This window comes from Sceloporus occidentalis, unplaced genomic scaffold, assembly GCF_023333645.1.
Source record: "Sceloporus occidentalis isolate IW3139 unplaced genomic scaffold, rSceOcc1.0.p SCAF_52, whole genome shotgun sequence".
In the NCBI taxonomy this organism is placed as follows: Eukaryota; Metazoa; Chordata; class Lepidosauria; order Squamata; family Phrynosomatidae; genus Sceloporus; species Sceloporus occidentalis.
The window spans coordinates 5,610,309-5,636,506 of NW_028317032.1; the positions used below are offsets into that span (position 1 = coordinate 5,610,309).

The 26,198-nt window shown below is 42.5% G+C and overlaps 1 protein-coding gene across 1 annotated transcript in view; it reads left to right on the top strand.

Moving 5' to 3' along the window:
• Window positions 1-7,777: 7,777 nt before the first annotated feature.
• LOC149288374 (membrane-bound glycerophospholipid O-acyltransferase 2-like) overlaps window positions 7,778-26,198 on the top strand; it is a 64,272-nt gene continuing 45,851 nt past the window's right edge. The window contains exon 1 of the mRNA XM_089491902.1: window positions 7,778-7,849. Within this exon, the coding sequence (XP_089348028.1) occupies window positions 7,778-7,849 (72 nt within the window). The remainder of the gene's footprint in view (window positions 7,850-26,198) is intronic.

A 26,198-nucleotide genomic window follows, 5' to 3' on the forward strand; every position in this document is an offset into this window, starting at 1 on the left:
TTTACTTCAATGCTGCAGCTTACCCAGATCTAAATTTCTACTTACCTCATGGTAGGGGTCCAGCGTTTCTTTTGGCAGGATAATGGGATTGAGTAAGCAGGTCTTCAGTTACAGTATTGGCTCGAATATAGGCCTCACTTTTTCCCCCACTTTAAGTCTTTAAAGTGGGGGTGCGGCCTATATTCGGGGTCTAGCGCCCGACGCCCGGGACATGCAGTCCCGGGCGCCGGGCAGGCAGCGGGGTTAGGATACAGATCCCCTGCAGCGGTGCAGGGGTCCTGCATCCTACTCCCCGATACGCTTAGACAGCCTTCCCTGCCAGCACTTTCCACGGGGGGGGGGGGGGGCGGCACGGGAGGTTGTCTAAGCGCATCGTGCGGATGGTCACCGGCTGCGGAGGTTGTTTACACGCATCGCCGCAGCCGGTGACCGTCCGCACGATGTGTTTTACCTCTGCCCCCAAGACTTACCAGAGCAGACTCCCGGGTGTCTTGCGGGGCCGGCGGGGGACATCTACGCGTAGATGTCCCCCGCCGGCCCCGCTAGACACCCGGGAGTCTCCTCTGGTAAGTCGGGGGGGGGGGGCAGAGTGGCAGCATATCTCGAGGGGGGAGGAGGACAGTGGCAGCATATCTCGGGGGGAGAGACAGAGTGGCAGCATATCTCGGGGGGGGGAGACAGAGTGGCAGCATATCTCGGGGGGGGGGAGACAGAGTGGCAGCATGTTTTTTTGGTGCTTTTTTAAAGAAAAAAACTTTTTCTTTAAAAAAGCACCAAACTTTTAGGGTGCGGCCTATATACGGGGGCGGCCTATATCCGAGCCAATACGGTATATGTCTTATGTGTTTTATTAATCTCACATGTTTCCAGTTGCCCTTTGACTTCTTCTCGAGTGAGCCACGTATGAGCAAGAATGAATTCTGAGAATGGTCTACGATTGGCGCTTTATTCGTGTAAGAAGAGGAAAAGGAATTATTTGGCATGTTAGCTTTTTCCTTTGTCATCACTGATTACCTCTCTATCCGTCAAGGGTCCAATATTTACATTACCCACCTTTTTTGCCAACCCGCATTAACTTTGATCCTCAATCATTCATACACTGCGATACAAGTGCAATTCCTTTACCTGCCTTCTAACCTCAATCTGCATCATTGCTAGTCAAACAGAAACACGCCCGTGCTGTCACCATGCCAAGTACACGGGTGGACTCGCCATACAAGCAGTGTTAGAGCATGTGGCACAGGCTCCCAAAGTTTTACTGTCGGATCCTAACCTTTAATAGCATTTCTATGATATCTATGGCTGTGGGATTATAGTATCCACCTTAAATTTCTTTTTCACTATTAAGTTCTTCATTCTACACATCTACTGTGGGAGACACAATTTTCATGTCCCATTATTCAGCCTTCCCGTATTCTTTTAAAAAATATTTCTCTTATCTGATGCTATTCTTATTTATATAAGGTTTCATTTAATAAATTCCATCTGAGTTCTTAACATTTCTAATCGTCGAATAAAACTTTAATGTCCGATCGCTTCCCCATACCTCCTAATTCCCACACTGGTTTATTAGTCCTAGGTCGCCTCTGTGATGTGGGGAGAGCCATCAGTCCTTATAACCAACTATTGTTTTATTAATTCTAAGAATTATTTAATTATTTATGATTATTATTTTATTATTTTTAAAGTATTCCTTTTCCATATTCCACTGTTGACGCCGGATGCTCTTGTAGCCCATATTAATCCTATCAAAATGGACAAGCAAATGCTGGAAACCCACGCTTTATGATTCATTTAGGGGTCCTACAAAGTCCCAAGATATTGTTTTTGGAGAGGCTGCACAAAAATTAAACTTGCAATACAATAAAAAATGCCCTTCATTAATATTTTGCATATCTCTGTTGTTCTTACTTTCAGGGAGAATGTTATTTTCTCTATTATTATTATTATTATTATTATTATTATGAATCAGGTAATGTAACTGTGAAAATTAAGACAGAACGTTAACTTGTTCTTTGGCCCATTTTGTACCAGAAACTCATTCGCCTCCGCCTTTAAACGCCGTCGCTATTAATTGGTTCTATCCAGCAGGTGGCGCCATTACTTTTTGGCTCATGGAGCAGGGCATTAGTGCAGATAACAGCTCAAGCTTGACAAATTGTTGGAATATCCGGCATGTTTGGTTATTTCCTGGTCTCCGCACTGTCGCTTTGACGTACTGGTGCATTTTTCATTTTGTAGTGTACGGTGTTGTGTAACCTTTACAAGAGAAATAATTTATATCTATTTCTTGCACAGTCTTGAGGCGCAAAGTCCACTAATCCACCTAAAATAATCAATACAACCATGTTTGCGTGTTCTTGTAAAAGCATTTAGCGAAGATGAAACACTATTGTGATAAACCCATACATTACTGACATTGTTCTAGTGGTGATGGTAATCACGGTGTTAACCAGCTGCTTTCATGTAAATAAATGCTTTGAGAGCAATATATCCATACCCGGGAACTTGTGGGCCTACCCTTGTGGGTATTAAAAAAGATTGGTGCAAGGTGTTTGGTGACTTCCACTATGTCTCCCGGTTCTCCCCATCTCTCCTCATAATCGTCCTTCTCTCTATCATCTCCCCCCCTCTCCCCTTTCTCTCTCCTCTTTAGCTCTCCCCTATATCTTACTCTTGATCTCTCCTTTTTCTTACTAACTGTCTCTCACCTTTCTCCCCATCTCTTACCTTTCCTAATACCTGTGGTGGGAGCATAAAGTCTCTTCCTACAGACCTTTGCTTCAGTGCTCCATCACTGTCTTACGCGGCTTCAGTGTTGACCGCCGGGACATGACATCATATTCCAGCGTTCAGCATCAATAGGTGGCACACTTCTTGACAGAGCAGTGAAACCGAGTATGTACTGACCTTGCGAGTATGTACTGACCTTGCGAGTATGTACTGACCTTGCAAGTATGTACTGACCTTGCGTTGCCATTATTGCCAGGCGGTAACCTGGCCGTGTGCCACAACACAGGCTTTGGATGCCTTTTGTGGCACGCGTGCCATAGGTTTGCCGTCCTTATCATCGTATGTGTTATGTTATTGTCATTTCTGTATTTTTAATGTTTTTGTTAACTTTCCAGTATAAGAGCTCTTTGGAATTTTCTGGTGTTCTATAAATACAATGTAACGTAATGTAATTTGACATATTGTTTGGTGTCACTTAACAAGCAGAAGTCCCACATTGTGCTGATGATAGAGTAGGCCGAGGCGACCTTGTTCCTCTTGCTTTATGATATCAGCACTTGGCTCGGCCGCGCACTATTTTTATAAACCCCTGCTGATATGACAGCTTTCGTTGCTGTGCCACTAACATGACAGTTTGTTTGTGACACGGAAGCATATCGTGAAGGCACAAAAGAACCAACTGCCCTTTTTCAGTGAGTTTTACTCAATTTCTTTTCCATGGAAGTCTTTTTTCCAGGAATTTATGAATGGATTTCCCTGGGGTGATATTACGAGCGAAGCACACGTGGACATAACAAGTAGTGCATCATAGAACAACTTGGACAGAAACAATAGATAAGGAGGACCCTGTCAAACTATCACACAATCTGGAATATTCTTCCATCCCCAGTGATCCTACGGGGCTAATCTCACCGATACGGTGCGCTCTATTGGTGTGACAGACCTCCGGCGGCTGTGCATTCTGATCTGACAGGCCTCATAGGTTTGGTAGACCGTGCTGGTGAGAGGCCTCTGCTACTAGTACAGAATCCACTCATATAATGTGTCCGATCTATGTGACGCGTCCCCAGATCCCGTCATTTACTTCTATGTGATATGACATATATATAACTGAATGATCACATATGATTATTCTTTCTGTGTCCTCTTATCGCTCACCTTCTTTACATTGCAGATTGGTTCACTCAGCCAAGACGGGTGAGGAGAAAGGTGAGAACTTCAAGAGAGGATATTGCTTAGATAATGCTGGTTCTGTGAGATCCTGCCACAGGAAAAGTTTTAGATTAAGTATCGCCAAAACTATTACATTAATTAGGAAAAACCCCCAAAGACATGCTATAGGCGGCTTTAACAAACGATCTCCGCTGTGTTTAAAGCTGTGAAGGTCTCCTGTAAGCCTCCAATAATGGACAGCAGATGACTAAACTCATTGTTTCCCAACATCCATCCATCCATAATAATACGATAATAGACATTAATTTAAACTCTGCACCATGGTAACTGCTTTCCATACAACTGGCGAACCTCAGTCATAGCTACGTGTGTAATATTCTGTGACCACGGACTAACCTTTAACGAGAACTATGTTAGCATTAAACGATGTGCCAAAACGTCTCCGAGGAGGAGACGTGAAAATGTCCTGCTCTGCACTCTATGATCACGGATTAAGTCGCCACATTTAGCTGAAGGATTGATAGAAGCCTTTGTTGTTGAGATTCTATGTAGATTCGCAAGCATGAACAGGAACCTCTTACCTTTAATTGACTTATATATATGTCATTCCTCAGAAGACCTAGCAGTGTACCTTGTTAGACAGAAACATTTCTCTCTTTTTCTCCCCCTACACAAACTTTAGGAAATTAGATTACTTAATTTAGAGCCAACACTTTTTTCACGTTTACTTCTAGATTATACTTGTTTTCCGGGGATGATGTGCGATTTGTGGGCTGACATGTAATAACGCCCTGGTCTGCTTTTAATTTTACTCACTCTTCGTTCTGAAGCCACTGGGGTGAAAGTAATTGATAAAAGGAATTATCAGGACGAGGTGGATGTCCCCAAAAAAGAGAGTGTTTGGCTATTAGCTATATCTTATTTGATGGGTTGGCTCTGCAGGGTTTAACTCAGCGATATTGCTTTAATTAATTATAAAAGGCAAATTTTAGGATTCACAGAAATGGAATTATTCACATTCTTTTAGTTCTAAGCAGGGCCGTCTTAACCCCTTAAGGACTGAGCTTACTCTTCTACAAAGGCTAATAAAGAAAACAAACTACTAAATAGATTCTACTATTTGAGTTTAGAAATAACCAATGTTTTTATTTTTTTTTGCTTTTTTGCAAGTCATAGGTCAATAACTACAAGTAGCATATTGTCAAAACCAAATTGTTTTAAACCTTGTAAGCCTGCCCCCATTTGGAACATATTTGAAGAAGGCCACTTCAATTTACCCACCTGGACACCCCAAGGTATTTCAAATGCTAGTAATTTAACTCTTTCCATGCACTAGTTTTAAACAACAGCCTTCACCCCCCCAATTATACTTCAGGTATATATTTACAGCTCCTGGTATATGTCACTTCCAAACATCACCCAAATATGTGTTCAGCAACATCCCCTGAGTAAAGTGATACCACCATGCACGGGTTTGTCATGTTGTCCGGAGGCTAAAATGTCAAATTTGAGAGATGTACATTTTTTATATCAACCAATTTAATTTACCCCCTCAAAAAGTAGACTCCGACATGCTGACTTTCACATGCTGGTATTTTAACACTTTCTGTGCCAGGATTTGTGGGAAGATCTAGTACCAATTTTAGAACTTGCTCACATTTTATTTTTTCATTATTTTATTTTTTCACATTTTTGTGGACATTTCTTTTCTTTTGTTTCCCTTTATGATGTCTGGGTGACATCACTTGAGCATTATTTTTTTATTTCATATGTTTTTATATTTTACTAATCATATAGTAAGCTGGGCTCCATTGACTAGCATGGTTGATTGCAGTACCTGTAATTAACATCCAGGAGGTGCTCAGCTGTCTGGACAGACCCTCTGGGAACTCTTTTACTTTTACTAGGCGCTGCCATCTTGTGAGAGGCAGCACGCCTTACACCAGGGGTGTCCAACCTGCGGCCCTCCAGGTGCTGCAGGACTACATCTCCCATAATGCTCTTTCAGCTAAGTGGCTGGCAGAGGAGTATGGGAGATGTAGTCCTTCAGCAGCTGGAGGGCCTCAGGTTGGACACCCCTGCCATACACTATGGCACTTGTGAACACTCTCTGGTGCGATCAAACAGTGCCGTGGAGTTTTTTTGTGTGTTTTTTCCCAAGGCATTCAGTAACACAGGTTGAGTAAACTCATTACTGCAGACAGGTGCCGCCATATTGAATATGCGATTGCTCCATTTTTTTTTATTGGTGTTGCAGAATGCCTCAATACAGCAACAGTGGCTTAAGGAAGACGCTCATGTAAGCCAATGACAGGCCAGGCATGTAAACAGTCACAAATTGCACGTATGCCTGGCACGTCAATTGTCATCTAGGGATTAATGACCAGGTCATGCAAATGCATGGAGGGATCCCCCCCATACACCCCGGCCCCTTGGCTTGCAGGATATGTGTTTGGCCAACCTGATGTCCTTCTCACCGCTGTGCAGACACAATATACTCAGCAGCCCACTCCAGTGCCGACGTGCAGAAGAGTTCCAGGGGGTCTAGCAGATGTCCTGCGCTCCCTGGTAAAGGAGAGGTCACCTGTGTTACCTGCCTGGAACTGAGAATATTGTCTGCAGAACCTGGCTTAGCTGGGCCGGGCGAGGAAGCCAACGTTTGTGGGTGTTTAGGCTGGTCAGTTCGGGCCAGCAGAATAAACGCCTGAAAGGGTTCCAATAGGAGCTAGGCTTTATTTTTAAATAAATGTTAATTACATAAATTACATAAATAAACTCCACAAATTAGTGTTCCTCGGCCTTATTGTTCTAAAGGACCATGCTTAAGATTCTTGGCAGTGACATTTATTGCCCACCGCTGAGGGTGTGGCCACTTTATATTTATGAAATTATTTTGGAAGGATCCAGGGTCCCGGGGGCTACACCTGGTCCTTTTCCCCTTGGTAAAGGCAGCCCAGGTTATGGGTTAGCCATTTTTCCCAGGATGTCTACAGTATACATTTTACACATTGTAATGTATAAATGATTAAATAGTATAAAGAGTTAATACATCCTACACACTGTGGGGCAGCACTTTCCATGATCTGGTTAACAACACTCGAACCATACGTGTGTCCTGGAAAGAACCGGGCAACCCTATGTGGCTCGTGTGCCTATACAGCGCATTGTGGGCTAGTAAAGATGTCACTCGGGCATATTTTATATGTCATACTTATGTTTTAGCGTCGTTATTTTTATGACACTGGTAAATATATTCCACCTAGAAGCATTTCTTCTTGGGAAACATTTCACATGACCTGCATTCTATACAGAACTGAAACAATGAAGCCCATCTGCAGCTTTTTCCCGTTCCGCTGGCACCCGGCAGGGAGGTGATGCTGAGGCAGACTAAGGCAGGCAGTGATTTTGAGAATGAGAGCACTAAGTATGTGCTCTGCAGGCTTCCATACATGAGTGTTTGAGCTTCCCCAGCCCAGTCCTCCCTTCTCCTCCCTCCCTGGCTGTCATTCTGCATTCAGTGCACTGAGCGGTGGCAGGCTTGCTCTTTGTGGTTTCACTGCATGGAGAAACCGATGTATCCTCGCCCCGGAGACATCGACGCCGTTCCGAATCATGTGAAACCAAGTGCCAGCATTCCTTTCCATCTCCATTCCTTGTAGGGTCTTGGATTTATTGAGGGATCGCCTAATTCCCTTTGGTTATTTTGGGACAGGTTGTGTTAGTTGGTGCGCCGGAGCAGGCTGCACATCTTTTTTAGGGAATCAAGGTCCTGTCCGCCTCCTTCGCTCTTGGATTTACAAGGAGAGCAGGAAGAAAGCCACATCGGCTCCATCCTCATCTTCCTCATCCTTCCATCCTCTGAGGCATTGCCATGGCTACTAGTACCACTGGATCCACACTGCTTCTTCCTCTTAGCGATGCAGTGCAGCTGCCTATAGACCAGGTAAGGGTATTAAGAGGTCAATCCAAGGGACCGTGTCCTCTCACTCCTGCGCTTTCCGTGGCTTTGGGCTAATGTTCCGTACACATTTCTTCTTTGTGTTGCCTTGTGTCCGATACATTGTATCTTTATTATGATTCTATTCCTAACGCATCGACCCTTTGAATGTATGGACTGTAAGGAGCGCTGAGTAGATTGCTGGCGCTGGATAAATAAAATATTATTATAAATATTATTAATAATAACCCTGGTCTGTGAGCTGTGGGGCCAAAAAGGTAGCTGCCGGGTTCCATTCTGCAATGTGATTGCCATACATGACCTTTAGGCTGCTGTATGTTAGAGCGGCTGGGATGGAATAAAATGGTGTAGATACATATTAAAGGTAAGAATTCCTTTTCTGGGATAATCAATTATTTCCTCCTCCACCCTAAACGATTTAACTTCCAAACAACTTCACCAAACTGGTAGTGTCAGTTGCTGAAGTGCCGGGGCTAAAAAAAACATCTATTACCGGTTCTTCAGATAGGAGTCTGCATCTGTTTGCTTGCCCCTGTAGCATTCGAAGGGTTACAGCTGCCCTTTAATGCCAGTATATCTGCAACTAAAAGTTTGTAGTGCGTTAATTATTGATACCCCGCAAACTTGCACCCGCATGACAGTTATGGATTCCTCAATAATCCTACTCAACAAACGGCAACGTGGCTACCGAATGAAACCAGTAACAGTAGCCAGCGCAAGCTATAGTGTTAGCCCGTAACATTTACAACATGCCCTGCTTTCTATAACTGCGTGTCCTTGCACGCGCGACGTGTATATACCCCCCGTGCCCGGGCAGACTGGCTCCTGGAGGGCAGCTTCTCTTCTTTTGAGATGACCTGGATTTGTCAGGGCTCTAGAAAGTTTGACATGTGGATGCCCCCTTTCCAGAGCGACGCAGGGGCCTGCGATAAAATGGCGTGTTCTAGAGGACACACTGACATCCTGCAACACTTATGTCATAGATAGCCAAATACAGACACTATAGCCCTTATGGATGACAATATGGAAGATGTTGGCTGAGTGTTATGAGAGTTGTGAAGCACACAGGAGACAGTAACCTTCTCAGGACTCATGACCCTTTGTGTTTTAGGGATGTAGATATGATTCGGTTCAAGTGGACAATGAACCTTAAACTATGGGAGCCAAATGATCACAGACATGATTGGGATGGGGCTATTCCACCCCAAAGCTGAATGTTAGTTTGTCTCTTTGGCTCCAGGAATTGCATTTGTTAGAACGGATCTGCTCATGCGCAGTAAACCTCCAGCCAGCTCCAGCATTGGCTCATGCAAGAGGTGTAACAAGACCCCTGTGTGCATGCGTAGAAAGTATACCCTTCAGACAGCCAAAACTGGGGTGAACTGGGGGTGTCGGGGAAGGGGGGGCTGGCGGTGGTACAATGCGTATGTTACCCCATTTATTTATCTATACAGCCAAATAATGCGTATTAATGACTTGCTGAGTACTTTGTGCATTCTTAGCTGGTGACTTTATACTGTCACTTCAGGTATTAGGTGGAACTCTACCTTAAATCACTGCGGCTCTGAAAGGCACAGATTTACAAGACGGATGGTCATCATCCTAGATTTTTTTTTGAAAATCCTAGTTTTTACTAAATGTCAGAATGATGCGGTTACCTGAAGCTCTATTTTGCTATTACTTAGAGGTCCAGCTTTCGTAACGTTAGGTATTCATGACAAGGCGGTCGACTGCATCTCTCGTGAAGGCTCCTGGCAGAACTGCTGGTGTTACTCCTGCCCTGACAATGTCAGATTCATCGGCCCGTATTGAGCATTTTAAGCAGTTCTGGGGCAAACTGAGGAGCAGCCGGCTGGAACGCAGCGCTGGATTCCATGGTGATTGCACCACATTTAGATCTTTCCTCCAGAACTGCTTGTTATGAACGACAGCCTACGTAACTACACAGCTGGCCTCAGTAGTCTTTTACTTGTTTGTAATAATTAATCCTCCATAGTGTAGCCACAGCAGGAGTTAACCCTTTCATAAAGGTCAGGGTGCGTTTTTGAGGGCACAGCCTTATGCAGAATATGAATGATACACGGTAACATATTACAGTGCGGTCGGGATCGCTCCCTAGGTGTCCATATATTACACATTTGCTATGTATTTAGGCCACTATCTCTAAGCGTGTCAGAAAATGGAAAGACAGATAGTTGTAAGTACCACACAGAGTACCTAGACTCTAAATGTGTTGCAAAGTAGAAGAGCACCGATATACTTGTTTATGCAACACTGGGTTAATCATGCTAAAAAAGATTGTTCCTATCAGGAAACATGATGTTTTCATGTGTACCAAAAGATAAGAGTACAGTTAGTATGTGGGTAAGCATGTTACTCTTTGAGTGTTAGTAAGTATGTTAGTATGTTACTGTGTGTGTTAGTATGCGGGTAAGTATGTTCATGTGTATAAGCATGTTACTGTTTGTGTGTTAGTGTTAGTAAGTATGTTAGTATGTTACTGTGTTTGTTAGTATGTGGGTAAGTATGTTTGTGTGTGTGTCAGTATGTTACCGTTTTAGTATGTTAATATGTTTGCATGTGTGTTCTTGTGAGCTTAGAATCTAGTAGAGGAATTGGATCTAGTAGAGAGTTAGAAATAAACATGTTTTTGTGTACTTGTAATAGTGAAATACGAATGCACTCGTGGACAGCTTTTTTTATTTTTTATTATTGAAGCCTGAAAAAAGTGCCATGTGCCAAACACGGTGGACACCAAGTCCTTTTCTTTGTTTCTTCTGGGGCCGCACTCCCCAAAGGGATTTGTGACCCCTTCCTTCCTTCCATGGCCAACAGGCCTGCAGGAGGGCCGGATCCTCCAAAGAGCTACCTGCGTGCCCTTCTCACTACAAAAGCCAGGACCTTTTCAGGAGACCCGGCTCCACCATGGCATTTTTGGGCGATTCCGTTTATTGAAATTAAATAAAAAAATCTGAAAAAAAGACACGTGTGCTCTGTGCAAGAACAGTGCTCCCGAGGAAGCCCAACCTTTTAGGCTGATGTGATAAAAGTGTCTCCATATGCGCAGCACATCCAGTCTAAAAAGGCTGTGGCTAGCTGCTCCATCCTCAGCGGGACGAGCATGAGGTTGGATACTGACTTACTGCTTGAGCCTTGGTGCAACATAGGTTGTGGTGGGTAAATGTGATGGAAACCCCTCCACTTAAAATGAAGGGGGTGATCTGACCTCTGCACCTCTGTCCCGGGCTTTGCCTAAAGGCTTACCTGGTGGATGAGTGTTTAATAATGCTTCTGCTACCCCCTTAATATTAAGTAGAGGGGTTTCCATCACGTTTACCCCACCACAGCCTATGCTATGTATCCCAGAGACAATGACAGATCTTTTTTTCTCTCCGTTGTATTCGATATACAAATACATTGAGCACCTACTGCCGTGGTCTGCTTGCTGCTCGGCAGTGATGTCTGTCGGGAGATAAATTGCTGTGATAAGAGGGGACGTGTGCTGTGTGTTCAGGCAATGTCACAGTAGGCAGGTCACTACAGTATCTGACGAGGAACATCTGGGAAGTGCCGTTTCCGGAGGTGGTTGATAAAAACCCACATTGCAACATCTAACCCGTAGCTGGTTTCTATTTAAATCGTTATGTCGGGACATTCGGCAGATATAAGTATGTAACGTGCTTCCGGCCACAGGAGAAGCCCTGATTGGAATTGTTTCCTGGGAGGATTTGGGCATTCGGTGCTATTGGGAATAATGTTTCTAAAACTCTGCACCAGTAAGCATATAACACCCTGTCATGCTCACCCTCGGCCCTTGCTCATCCGGAAATTGCTTGTCCACAAATAAATAAGAACTTAAAGAAGACCCCTGTGCTATAGGTGCCAACAGCCCTGTTGTTAGACACAGAATCTCCCATTCTGACCATCTGTTCTCACAGATGGCCTAATTCTTCATATATAGTTACTGTGAACCTTACTGTATCTAAGGATTAGTCGGTTAAATCTCATTTAATTTGATTTGTGCATACCCTCCTAGTTTAGGCGATATAATTCCCCAATCTACGTAATATTGTGAAGATTCTGGTTTTATCCCCTAGTGGCAAAGTCACTGCGGGCTCTTTATAGCATAACGCTCAATACAGAGAAAATGGCTGCTTTATGTGGCAACTAACTACACAGTGGTACTAAAAGAAGTAATAAAAAAAGATATATTGACATTTTTAGGTTTATATTTTTGTTTTAGAAACCTCATGGGGGGGGAAAGGCAGAGAGGATGATTGACCGTGCCAAAACTGAGCCAAAACCTGACGTGGTACGGAAACGGAGCACTCGGAGAATACATTGTTGGCTAACCAAGCCCGAGCATCATGATGGTGGCTTGAATTAAACTCCTCATGAATATTTGCGTCTGGTTCAGATCTGGAGATCTGAAAGATTCTAATAGTAATACATGTTGAAAATGAATCACAAAATGCTTGCTTGAGTTTAGGGACAGATTAATGTCCTTGACATGGCCACCATAGAAGAATGCATCTTAAAATATCCTGCGAGCACAGAAGAAGCAGCCCTGTTGCAGCTGCCCTCCTCCTTCATGGTCCACTTGCATGCAGGGGTCTCAAGAGACCCCCGCAGGCAGCATTCCCAGATCCAGCGCTGGAGCTTACTGGAGGTGAGTGTATCTACGTACAAATGATGGCGGGACTGTCCCTTTAATGAAGCCACTCCTAGGTTGAGAAGAAAGGCTTGTTTTAATGTTATATCAAAAGCTGATCAAAAGCTGACAGAAGATAATAGGAGGAAAGAGTGAAATCCATATCGCACCACTCCTTCAAATGTTTCACTGTGAGATACATTGTTACTTGGGATTAGATATAGACTGTAAGTGAGCACATTACAGATAAGGCAGGATCAAGGTAAAGAATATCTATGAATAGTTAATGCTGTATTGAATACTCTTTTTTTAGATAGCACATCTTGTGTTGTGGAGTGACAATTCCCATGATGCCCTAATGGTGATCACAAGAGTTTTTTTGTTGATGTTGAGACCTTTTTTTGGGCTGTTGTGGGGAAAAAAAGATGTAAGGTCACATTCCATCTCAAGATTGGTCCAATGAAAGGTGTTGCGATTGACAAAAGAATCCATGTTCACTTTAACTAATACGACTGTAAACATTCTCCTTCTCATGGTGGTCAACAAGTCGTAGGCTAGTTACAGTTTCACAATATCCGTTGCTGGGAATATCCAGTCGGTGGCCGCACACAATTGGACCCTGTCTACAGATTGGGTGAGTATGAGGCACTGTTTGACAGCGGCCCACCGGCAAGCGAAATAGGGCAGCCCCCCAGACACCCCCTCCTCTGTTGACATCTGCGCCACATTATGATGTCATATTCTGGTGCTCTTAAAGTGTCTAATGTAGTCTATGGAGGCTGAGCCCTGTTCCTGTTTAGGAGGGGCAGACCCTGTCTGTGTCCCTCTTTCTTCCCTTGATGTCCACCTTTTTTAGGAAATTTTGTGAGGTATGTAAAAGAAATCTAACCAACAGTGAATCAAAGGGTTTTTGCAACTTGGCTGTCCAGTTCCAATGATTAAATGGTCTTTCTTGACCCATTTCACCAAGGGGGAATCCATCAATTTCTGGGTTGGGAGTTTTCTAGGCCTTTGGCTGCGTCCTAGATATTTCATTCGCAGACAGCCCAGCCAATCAATAACTCAATAATAACCCTACTAAAGTGTAGTGGATGCAGCACCATAAGTGACTACTCTCAACAGGGTCCTCATTAAGCTATTCACTCTTAAAAATGGCAAAGGGACAATAAAGCCCCTTATGCGCTGTATATACACTGTATATATACTTAAAACAGTTGATATCCTTGCTCCTTTAACCTATACACTTAGAGAAAAAAAAGAAATCCTAGCTACAGACATTCAGGAGGCTTATGAGGTCCAGATGAGCTTAGATCTTTTGAATGTCAGGTTTGGGCCAAATTAATATATGTGTTCCTTGGTAATTACATCATCAGTGTTGCTTCATACCTATTATTAAACCTGATGACTGATTCTCCGCACTCTCAAAGAATGGGATAGAGTAGTTTCCCACATGCAGCTCTGATTTAATCAGGTAGATCATACAAGACAAGCACAGGTGTATCGAGGCTGTGCCAAAATTACTTGCATTTTGGGAAATTTGGGGATTTTTTTTGCATTTTTACAGTATCCATTAAGCAAAATCATATTTCTCTGCCTAAAATACCTGACTATTTCCAATCTTATACATATAAAAAAATCTTCAAATTGTAAAATCTAAATTCTAGAGTTGTCTGTTTAGCAGTCTGTTATTTGATTGAAGAGCCATACGTGTATCATTATGTGTTGGATTTGTTAATATGGATACATACTGTATGAAGAACCATAAAACGAAATTGAATAACGAATAAAAATCTAGATTATTAGCGTTTATATATAAAAAAAGCCCACGGATTATTTTATCAGTGTTGTGGATGTCATTTGAAAAGGTCTAGCTGGAGTAGTTCTGCACATGTGTTATAGAAAACCAATTTAATTAAATATGATGTTTGTAAACCCAGATGCACCCTATCAGGTGTGGCTACTTAGTGAATTATTTTCCAAGATGTTGGCTCTTCTGCCAAGTTGATACAAGGTGCTTGGCAGCTAGACTTGGGTGTGCACGCAGGTAATCACCGCGTTAGTGAATAATCACAAGAACCCCAGAGCTGAAAAGATTTTCAATGCTGATCCTCAGAAGCGGAGTTAAATTCTTACCCACCCCACCTTAATGGGTCAGAAAACCCACCAGTCCCTATTCACCGTGTTTCACGCTAGTATTAAAAGTCTGCATAGACAATGCGACAACCATGGAGCGCATATACATGTGGAGAAACAAAAACAACAATAATAGTGTAATATGTACACAAAAATACTTGTTGGACAAAATAGGCTCATCAAGGTTCAGTAGGATATCTGCAGAATTTTAATATCTTCTAAAATCTATAAAAACAAAAAGACCACAAATGGTGCAGTATCTTCACAGTTCAGGTAAGAGGGAGGTCTGGATACACTTACAGTTGAGAAGGGCACAGCTATATAGAAATAGTGTGCAAAAACGCAATGTAAACCAAAGTCCCAAGTCCACTGTTGAAGATCACTCTCTCAAAGGAATGTTCTCTACGCGTTTCGCCAGTAGTTCGCTGGCTTCTTCAGGAGAAAATCAAGTAGATTAAATGTGTGTAGTCAGTGAGATGGGGGGGCATTTGCGTATCCGACGCATTTCACCACATGGGGCATCCTTTTCGTTTTTGCATAATTTGTTGGCAGCTGGATATAAGACACGTGTATGAGTTCTCGCTCTGTTATCCTAGCCCAATCTACTAGCCAAACACCCTGACTCCTTCTAATACTGTGTGGGGAAAATAAAACAATGGATAAGCCTTATAGAAAGTCTATGGGGGATATTTATTTATTGCCATAAACAACAATGGTGGTCTCAGGTAGAGGACTGCACTGGGAGGCGGGTCCTGTGGGTCCCGCCAAAAAACTTGCGGGTGCGGGCGGTCTTGCTGGTGCTGCGGGCGAGAGCGGGCGGTCAGGCACTGTACCTGCAGGTCCCTGTAATCCCGCGCAGTCCCACAAGGCTGGCTTCTCGCTGCTCCCTTACAGTGTCTCCTCTCTTGCTCTCCAGGAACAAAACGGAGTCACGTGACGTGATGTCACTTCCTGTGACGCCGCCTTGTTCCTGGACGGAGCAAGAGAAGCGACGGTGTGAGGGAGCAACTCGAGGGCAGTGTTGCGGGACTGCACGGGAAATCTGCAGTTCAGGTAAGGAGGTGGGCTTGATTGGCCACAAATGTGGCGGGAGCGGGCGGGATTGGCCACAAATGTGGCAGGAGTGGAACACCCACATTGCGGCAACAGCCGAGATTGGGCAAAAAATCAGCGGGAGCGAGATTAAAGAAGCCGTCCCGCGCAGGGCTCGAGTCTCAGGTCTGCAGATAAAAGAAGTTCATTGGGAAAAAATTACAGAAAACCAGATTATTATCATTGCCAACGTTACTGTAATACAGCACTGAGGTTATACTCGGGGAGAAAAATATTTCTGTCCCGTATGGATTCCCCTTTCTCTGGGGAAATTTTAGATGCAGTTCTGAGAATGATGCATTCGGGAACTTCCGGAAATACACCGGTTCACCATTTGTTGTCCGTTCAGATGAATGTACAAACTTCTAAAGTGTTTAAACTTAAAATCGGATCACATTTGGGTTCTCGGGAGTGTCCTGAATGTCAGAGGTGACATCTTAATAACTATTTCTTTACTCTTCTCTGTATTTGTGCCGGATATAGATGAGGGATCATTATCACATGACTGACAGCAATGGCGGCCTCCACGTCTGCAGATAAAGGAAGTTTATTGGAACCAAATGAGATCAAAGCAGGTGTCTGTGCTTGCTGACCTACATTATTGTATATAAAAGTGCATTTTATGCTTACAGCGAAAAATATTTGCTCCATGGGGCTCTTTAAAAACAAGCAATATCAGCACGTCCCCAACTGTTCGCTCGAGTCGCCCCGTGATTTATTGCGCCGTGAGATAATGCAGAGCCCCACAATATGATTCCAGGGCCACCTGCACAGAAGTATTTATTTGTACCAGAGAAAGCATACATCACAGCTGGATGATTTTCAGAGATCCTCTGATCTCTGTTACGGGCCCCAGGCTAAACCCCAACAGGGCCACAGCAGGGGCTCCTAAGCATTGCATTGAAAGATTAGAATTCAGTTCTATTTCATTCAGACATGGCTAAAGTAAAAAAAAAAAGTGCTAGTGGTGCGTCAAATCATTATATCACGTAAATATGTTAAATGTTAAAAAAATAATAATAAAAACCTGCAATTTATAAACTGCTAGCCCCAATCACATCAAATACAGTGAAAATATAAATCATGTCCTAAACCATATATATACTTACAAAGAATAATTATCCCCTGCATCTGTTTATTTGATAAGTGTACATACATAGACAACACCTAACAATCTAGTGTTAAGACACAATATAGTGTTGCCCCTTTAGGCTGGTGTGCGTGGTTGGGGATGGACCTCACGCTCACACACCTGATTCACGTAGATACCAAGTTCAGCACTGTTTGATGTCCTAACTGTGTGCAGAGGCGTAATATCCACAGAACAAAACACATTTGTAGATGTTAGGTTCTGCTTTACTGAGCTGGAACCACTTTTGCTTTCATTTCGGGGTTTGGGTGAGGGTTGTCTTTATGAAGGACGAAAGGGACAGCCACCCTTAGAGGTCCACAGCAGCTGTTCCTCAGCAGCTGCACCATAGTTTAGGAAGTATTCCCTGGCTGATAACATGGTGTAGGATGGAACTTTCTTTCCTCCTACCTTCCTATGGTTGTTGAGCGCATAAGCAATCTTAGAACCCTCAATGAAGGAAGACGAGAGGGATCACCTTAGGTACCCACTCTACAGTGCATCATAGCAGGCTGCTTGCAGCATCTATGACCAGGCCGTTGAGGGCGTTAGTGAAGACTTGCTCAGGGGCTAAGTGTTATTAAAGATGTCCCTGGTTTGGGTGATCTTTAAGTAGACTGAATATAGGACCCGTACAACATCCAGAATGTAGTCATGAATAATGATGCTGGTAAGAAGGTGTCTATTTCTAAGGCTATCGTCTTGGAAGCAGGTTGGTAGAGAAGAGGTCCTCTGTTGAATCAGGTCGTTCTAGTCTGAGAAAAAGGAGTGGTGTAGAATATAAAGTGCTACAGTCACACAGGGTTTCCATGCAGATCTCGTTGCTGTGTGTTGTGCACTTTCATGTAAGTACTTGTTAGAACCACATTATAGAACTGCCTTTAACATTGTGCCCTCGGGTAGAATTTCATGAAGAGCGCCGTCTGAGTTATTTTGAGCTTGTGGAAATTGATAAAATCACCCCTGTTCCATTATTCTAAACTAGTGCAATGAAACAAAATTAAGCTTTATGACCTCTTAGCTTGAAACTGAACATTCTAAGCTATAAAATATTTGGACCGGAGTCAGAATAATTTAATAACAAATCAGAAGTAAAAACCTATAAAATGGGCCTCGGTATTTTGAATGCCATCTATAAAGGGATATAATAAATTGTGCTACCCAGATTCTGTAATACACACTCTATGATTATTTTATTCTCTTTACTGAAATCCCAGACTTTTGGGTTGAATTCCACACTGAAAACAGCGGGAATGTTGGCGCCTGCAAAATTAATGTGTTAAATTCAATCCGTTTCTATGATTACTATCAAAAGACGGAGGTTGTGGTGTTTTGTATCCAAGGCTTAGGTAAACCTAGGTGTTCTATGTTTCAGCTTTCAGACTGACGGCTCCATGCAATGAGAATCTAGCATCTCCAATGTAGGGATGGGCCATGATGATCACGTGTTGCATGTTTTAATCTAGGCTTTTACCCTCACTCGGACAATTCTACAAGACCTTTTTGGTAACGAGGATATCACATATGCGTTTATCTACATAGAGATCAAAATGTGTGTAAATGTATTATTATTATTATATATTTATTGTTTCATATAGCACCATCATAGTCCGTAGCTCTGTACAATGGGTAGACAGGACATAACAAGTAGTTATATAACGTAACAATTTGACTTACAGAAACAACAGGTAAGGAGTGCCCAGGTCAAAAGAGCTTACAATCAGAGTCTTTCCGATAGCACCATAGAATTCAGCAACGTGTCCTGTATACATTACTGTTCTATGAAATACATATTTAATATATACATATAGATATATATATATATATATCTATATATATATATATCTATATATATAAAACATTTTTCCTCTTAACGTCCCTTTTTTTTTAAGGGATAATATTTAGGATTCTTACGTTCATCAGAAATCTGTATAAAATCGGTAGATCTCTAGAAAGAATGACTTTTGGAAATAAAAAGTCTTTTTGTCCTATAGCAGGCAATATCTCCCCTTTTGTGTGATGTGGTTTTTTTTCCATTAAAAGGCCAGTTTTCTCTGCGCTGCTTGTAGACTTTGTGTAGGAAATGTGTTTCTGTTCTGCTCGTGCTGTGATGAGATATTTGTTATATTGACGTTCTGTTTTTTTTCATGGCGTATCGCTGTTCTGGTTACCATGACTTCCAACGTACCGTACCTCAGTCTCACACCACGGAAGTACTTTCAGAATGTAGATAATATTGATCATTCAAGGCTTTGAAGGCACCTGCACATGAAAGGGATGTCATGCAACCGTGTCAAAAGGGAATAGAAAACGGACAAAATGACATTTATAGAAACATCTGTTTCTATAACTTCACTGACTTTGTGGTTCTACATATAGCAAAGTTATATCCGAAGCGCGTATAGCTTCAATAGAAGCTTGTCTGATGAGTCTGTTTTGCCTGCTCATAGTTTAACCCTTAGGATCCTAATCAGGATCAGCTTCATGCCAATTTTATATTTACTAATGGGATGGTCTTGTAGTATCGATGTTCTCTTATGCAAATAGAGGCACCATGATCTACATCTGGTGGAGTTGTTTTGAGTTACAACTGACCTAGAGGGCAGTTTTCTTATTTAATTCAAAGATACACCAAGTTACCCTGCAAGCTGACCCATTGGGGATTGTTCCATGACCAAGTCTCCTTAATTTCACATACTGAGGCACTATATTGTCAATTAAAATTATTATACAAAGGTCCTCTCATACTACTGTGCAGGCCCGGACTGGCCATCGGGCAAACCTACCAGCTCCAGGCCCCTACCTTAAAATAGGCCCAGTCAGGACCGAACTGACTGGGCCTATGCGGCCTCTACGGCCACATTAACGCAGGGCATAAGGGGCACCTGCCCCTTAAGCCCGCTGCAACTGCGACCGGGTCCGCCACTCTAAGGGGTCAGGAAGCCCCCACCAGGGCCGGCCTTACGGGTGTGCGGCCGCACAGGGTTTAAATTAAAACATCGGGGTTTGTTTTTTTTTTACTTTATTTAACATCCTCCATGTTAAATAAAGTTTTTGTTAACTTTATTTAACATGGAGGATGTTAAAGTTAAACCCCCCCCCCGATGTTTTAATGTAAGCCCTGTGTGGCCGCACAGAGGGGATAGATAGTGAGAGGGGGTACATAGTGAAAAGGGGGAACATAGTGAGAAGGGGCAGATAAGATGGGGAGAAGGGGTAGTGTGAATGCGTATGAGAATGAATGAATAAATGTGTGGATGAATTGTGTGAATGCGTATGACAATTAATGAATTCATGTGTGGATGAATTGCTTGAATGATTTGTGAGACTGCATTAATGAATGTGTTAATGATTTGTGTGAATGAGTAAATGCAAAGATGGTACATGAAGGGTGGGCTTTAACAATAAATAAATAAATAAATATGGGCTGCTCGGGCTTAAATGCCTGGGCCTATTTTTTGTCCCAGGCCTGCTACTGTGGATACCAACAGAGGCCCAGGGTATAGGTTAAGCTTTCTTTAACCCCCAAACACATTTGATTAGATGTCCGGGCCACGATATTCCAGAGCGCTCGCCAACATGAGGTCCTTTCTCTGGATCTACCTGCTCCAGCTTGGAAATTGTACTCATTCTTTAAATGTCTTATCATCTTAGTTTGGGACTGTTCACATGTTTTTCACTCCCTTTTCCAGAATGTGCTAAAAGCTCTAATATGTTCCGCTTATTTACATTACAAGACTGTATATCTATAAATCCGTATACTTCTTTCCAACTCGTTTCCATTATAAATCCAGAGAATGGAATTTTTTCTTTTTTGGTGTGCCACTTGCAGACACTCTGCGTTCAAATAATTAAGTATATTACCGTACTTATTTTACGTTAAATGTTACCGCTTTCTGCTACAAAGCAGTGCTATTATTTCATTGTTTCATAGGCAAATAATGCTCGTCTTGACAATGGCCTTGGGAGGTAACATCTAGCCCAGTATACATAGCATCTGAAGCTGGATTCTTACATCGCAGACAGTTTCTGCTGAAGAATGGTTTGAACATAATGGGGAGAAGAAGGCTGTCACTTTCGATCCCCAGAGCTCGCGCTGTTACCTGCTGTGCATTGTTGTTACAGATCAAAGCCAACAAGAAGTCATAATCTCGGTATTTTGTCGTTTGCTTGTTTTTGGAGTTGGAAGGCACAGCCGACTGCGAGGATGAATGGGTTACATGGTTTCATATACATGGACCGTTCGCTCTGTGCTGTGTTACGTGGCTCGGAGTTTACCGGTTTCAATCATCCACTAATTCATTGTCTTCCACCCCCTGCAAACCTCCTTCTTGCTTCTCATTTTGTACTCTCATATTTTTTGCCATAAGATAGTCCCGGGGAATCAGGCCGAGACTCCCTATCACAATCTTTTAACTTTCTTATATACGCCTCCGACCTTCTAGTTTTTCCTTTTTAACGTTTCGTCCCTCATGTTTTTGTTGAATCTCTTTAAGCGCTGTGATTCCTCAGTACAGTAGAACATATTGTTAGCGCTGACGGCGTCATCTCCCAATAACCCTTTGGGTGAGTGCCAGATGACTGCAGTACAATGTTCACCTTCCACCATGCAAAGAGTTAAAGAGCCATAGCATGATTTGGAGGGACACAGTAACAGCTTTGTAGTATGGCACATGTTTCTTAGTGTTGCAGCAAAGCATTGACACACTGATGGGCATCCATATATCTCTTCATATATGCCATACTGGGCAGCTGAAGGTTCATTTCTGCCCATTCTGCTGAATTTATCATCTTGTATTACATGCAGCATAAAAAAAAACCAAAACCATAATGCAAAGTACGACTTAATACCCATAGTCAGGGCAGCCCTTATGATTGGCAGGGCCCGGAGGAAGATATATGTGTGGGATTCCCTACCGCTTCTCCCATGTTCTCCCTTACCATCGGTGCCACCTGCAGTGCTCTCCCTTGTGGACCGGTGTTACATCATCCTCTCTACCTTCTGCTGTCTGAGCTGTGAATTTCTAGGATATGACATCATACCCCAGCACACATTCTTAGCGAGCCCAGCAGAGGTGAGAACAAGAGCCGAGAAAAGCATCCCTAGTCTCAAGCGAGAGCGCTATAAGTGGCATTGATTGGTGATTGCTGATACATTGGGCTTTACAGTATGGTGGGGCACAGATGGCAGGCAGCCATATTGTCTGTGGGTTGTAGTTCGCTGTTTATGTTTACCCGCTCATTAAACCGTATAATGTAGTTATCATAAACAATCTTTTCATTACTGCTATGTTGCACCACCTTATTCTTAATGTATATTCAACTCTAATAGAACATTTTCATCTATACCAATAAATAAATAAAGTAGATCCGAACCCAACGCATTTCTAGATAATTCTAAATGAGACCGCACCTGTGTTTACCTCGTTGTACAGTTAACACCCTGGATTCCTTTACTCAACCTAGTGAATTGGGTGCCACACTAGGGCATTTTCCCTGGCAGGTGGGTTTAGCAGGCACAGTGTGCAGATAATTAAAAGGGACCTAAGAGAAAGTTTAATAAAATAATACAAAAAAATAACTTTATGGTAATTCTCTTATACCATATTTTGCCTCCATGTTGACCCTAAACAGTCTTTAGAAAATAACTCAAGAAGATAATTCAGGATAAAATTTATGGGCAAAAAGAGAGCAAAATCACACTTCTCTTTAATGATGAATAAAAAATCCCGACAGCGACGTGGGAACAGATGAACGCTCCAGTTCCTGTTTATGCCGGTGATACAGAGCTTGGAATGGTGCAGTGCCCTTGAGAGAGGATTCCACTCGGAACTCAAGGACCAATGCAAATTAAGAGCAGAGTATTGATTAACACTGTACATTAGTGTGTTAATAAGCACAAAAAGTGTAATAATTCGTATTAATATCTGCTGACCTGACACAGCTGCTGTGCTCAAAGAGTAGCTTTATTAAGTAGGCCTTTTACGCAATCTGCTAATATAACCCAGTATGTAGAATGAGTCACTGTTTATACGCTTTTAATACGCTGACTGTAGAAAAGGACGCTTTTCCAGGGCCGGACTTTCACATTCAGAGCCACAAAATGTGTTTATTGATATGTTTCTTGGTGACGACTTGTGACCCAATATTTAAAGTCCTTGGTAAACATGCATTTTAGCTGCGGCATATACACCTGAAATTGTAATTTAAGTGACAATTGGCCAACACGCAGTGACATATCCTGGCCTAGGCTGAAGGGAAGCAGGTCCAGGGGGCCACAGTCCCCCTGGTACAAAACTGGCGGGCAGAACGCCAACGATCAAGCCCCCCGGTTTTCTGGTGCGCAATGGGCCGCTTATGGGGGAGATCTTTGATCTTCCCAACCGGCTTATTAACACTATGGAGGCTGTGCCGGCTAAACACTCATGTCGTGGTTTAGTAACAGAATTTGTAACACAGAGCCTGATGAGAATATGTATTGTCCCTCTGCGAGTCCTGTTGCCCTGCACCCCTATTGTTCTGCCTCTAGAGCACGCCTTTTGCCATGTGAGCAGCTGAGTGCAATGCGCCGCTGTACCCACCTCAGCACCACCCGGTACAGCTTTATTTTCATATCACTTATTTTTGTTATAATTGGCACCTTGGGTTTACTTGCTCCAAGTACTAATTTCACACTTGATTAATGACAAAGCCATTTAAATCATGAGAAGAGAATGATAACTTTGTTTTAGCCTGCAAGGGGGCTCCAGCATTTTGCTCTTGTGATCTGCACTAATGCTGCATTTTCTGAAACGTCCCCCACAAAGCTTGCTGCTGACTAGTTGATATGTGCAAGTTCCCAAACCCACTCCATTAGTGGGCATATTCATGGAGTGTTTCATGGGGCGGTGCACAGACATTCATACAGTATTGTATATCGCAGACGGGGTCCAAGCTGAAAGAAAAGGTTCTGAGAGGTTTCTCCTTGGTTAAACTCTTGTGCCAGGTCCCCTTTGTAGTCATAAGGAACAAAGTTTGGGAGAATGTATGGAATAACAGAGATACTGGGGGATCAATAACTTAAATGAACTGCTTCAAATTGCCTTTGAGTCAATTGAAGTTGGACTTGAGCGATACTCATCCCTCCTAATTATAGGTGTAAAAGAAACAGCCAACATAAACCCGTTGATCAAGTGAAGGTGCCTCAAATCTACGGTACTTACCGAGTGCTGTTAGGGAAAGCCTAAAGAAAGAACTTTTCTCGTCATGCATAAAATACAGTGTTTTATACCGTAATGAAGGTTTACATTTATATACTAGGGTTTTCACTTGCTGTTGGGTCGTATTTTGCATTAGACACAGGCGAGGAGAGGACCTTTATGAAAACAATGTAGGTTTTAATGGTCATTTGGAATAGTCCATCATACATGGTCTGGTCAGAAGAAGGACGGTGAGCATTCCTGGGAACTCTCCACGTTTGATCTAGAATCTCCAAGTGAAGCCCTGGTTTCCAGAGTCTCCAGGTCAACTCTCCCATTTCTCTTTATCTCTCCATCTCTTATTTTCCCCGGCATCTTTCAGTAAATATAGCATACTTCTTGCATTTTTAACAAGAAGCATGTACTGAATGACCTGATCGCATTAGGGATTGTTTATAAAGTGCAATTCGACTACAAAGTGGTCTTAACGTCATAACAATAGGCAGGAACATCCCTCTGGTTTCCATGGTGATGAGACCACTTTAAATATGCTGCATCAGAATAAACCCAAATAACCCAAAATGTTTTTTAATAAAAAAAAAAAAGTTTTGTGATATCTCCTTGACAGTGTAAATGAAAACTGATTTTTTTGTGTAAAATGTGGATATTAACAGAGGCTCTCGTTCCTAACAGGAAAAATAAGGCATTCACTGTTTCAAAAACAATGCATTTTAAAGAATTACTGTGTATTCTTTCGCTTTCTCTATAAAACTTTTGTTTCAGAAAACTGGGAACAAAAGCTTAAAGAACGTGTAAGTACACTACGAGAATACATTACACGCACGTGGATAAGTAGATACGTTCCAGACAGACACCTCCGCTGTGGACAAATTGCCAGTTTTAGCCCTCGAGGTCTTTGAAATATTGCTGGATCTTGAATCCGTTCAGCAAATGACAGCGACAACACTATAAATTATTCAAACGGACAACATCACGCAGCAACAGAACCCCATCACGTTTTTACCACAATGTAACACTCGGCATCTGGCTAGTAAACATGATCGCTTGCCCATTACTATCATTTTTAATTCTAATCTCTTTTATTTTTGAGCCTAGAACCTAATCTCTGACGTGTTTACCTGCGGTACATGGGTTCTGTCAGTTTTCATATTACTTTACATATTAGCGTGATAACTTGCTTTGTGCTTTGACCCGTTCAGTTCTAAGCAATGAGTTCCTCTGCTCTTTCATGAAGAAAGTTAAAGGCACAGCAAATAAAAATGATGTTTGAATTCGTTTCCCTGCAATGTTACTGATACCCAGTCCAAAGCCCTACTGCGTCATTAAATGGTCCTGTCCTGGCTGCTCTGTCATTAGCTGATATGGCATATGGTACAGTACATAAAACATTTTTATTTGCTGTTTGCTGATGGGAAACATGCTGTTTTAATCATCGGATTGGCGCTAGGACAGAAAGGTTTTGCTGTAAATCCACAGGACCTGTTTCATCCATCACTTTATTTTGATGAGTGCTTGTTTGTGTTACGATTATGTGTGCCACCACATTGTGGCCTGGTAGTTTAGTAAAAGGGCTCAGGGCAGCTTTTACAATTGGTGCTTCCTGCCTTAGGAATCCATACCCGTGGTGCCTATTGTACACACATATCAACCAGCTTATATTTTTGCCCCCTACCCACCACTAAGCATATCTGGGCCATCACAATTTTGATTTAGATTTTAAATTATTGTTGTTTAAATATGAAACTTGTTAATCCCATGTTCCTCTGCCAGAAACCATCTAATTTGAGTTACTAGCTACTAGCCAGACTGTCAGGAGGTTGCACACTAATGTACTAACCTTAGGTTCATAGCACATCCATGAATCTGGACACAAAAGGTGTGAATGGTATAAGTAATCAGATCTTCTTACAGTTACATGTGCACCTCGGCCCCCTTGCAAAAATGTTGATTGAGACCACGGTAAAATATTAGGATTTTTAAGCGTTTTAGAATGTTTCACGTCTATATTACATACCTTGTCTGTAAGTGCCCCAAACAGGAAGATTTGACAATAGTCCATATGATCTTTAATGCTTGAATGGTTCTTAATTGTCCTTAGGGTTCAGCCAACAGTCATGGTTTAAAGTTTCA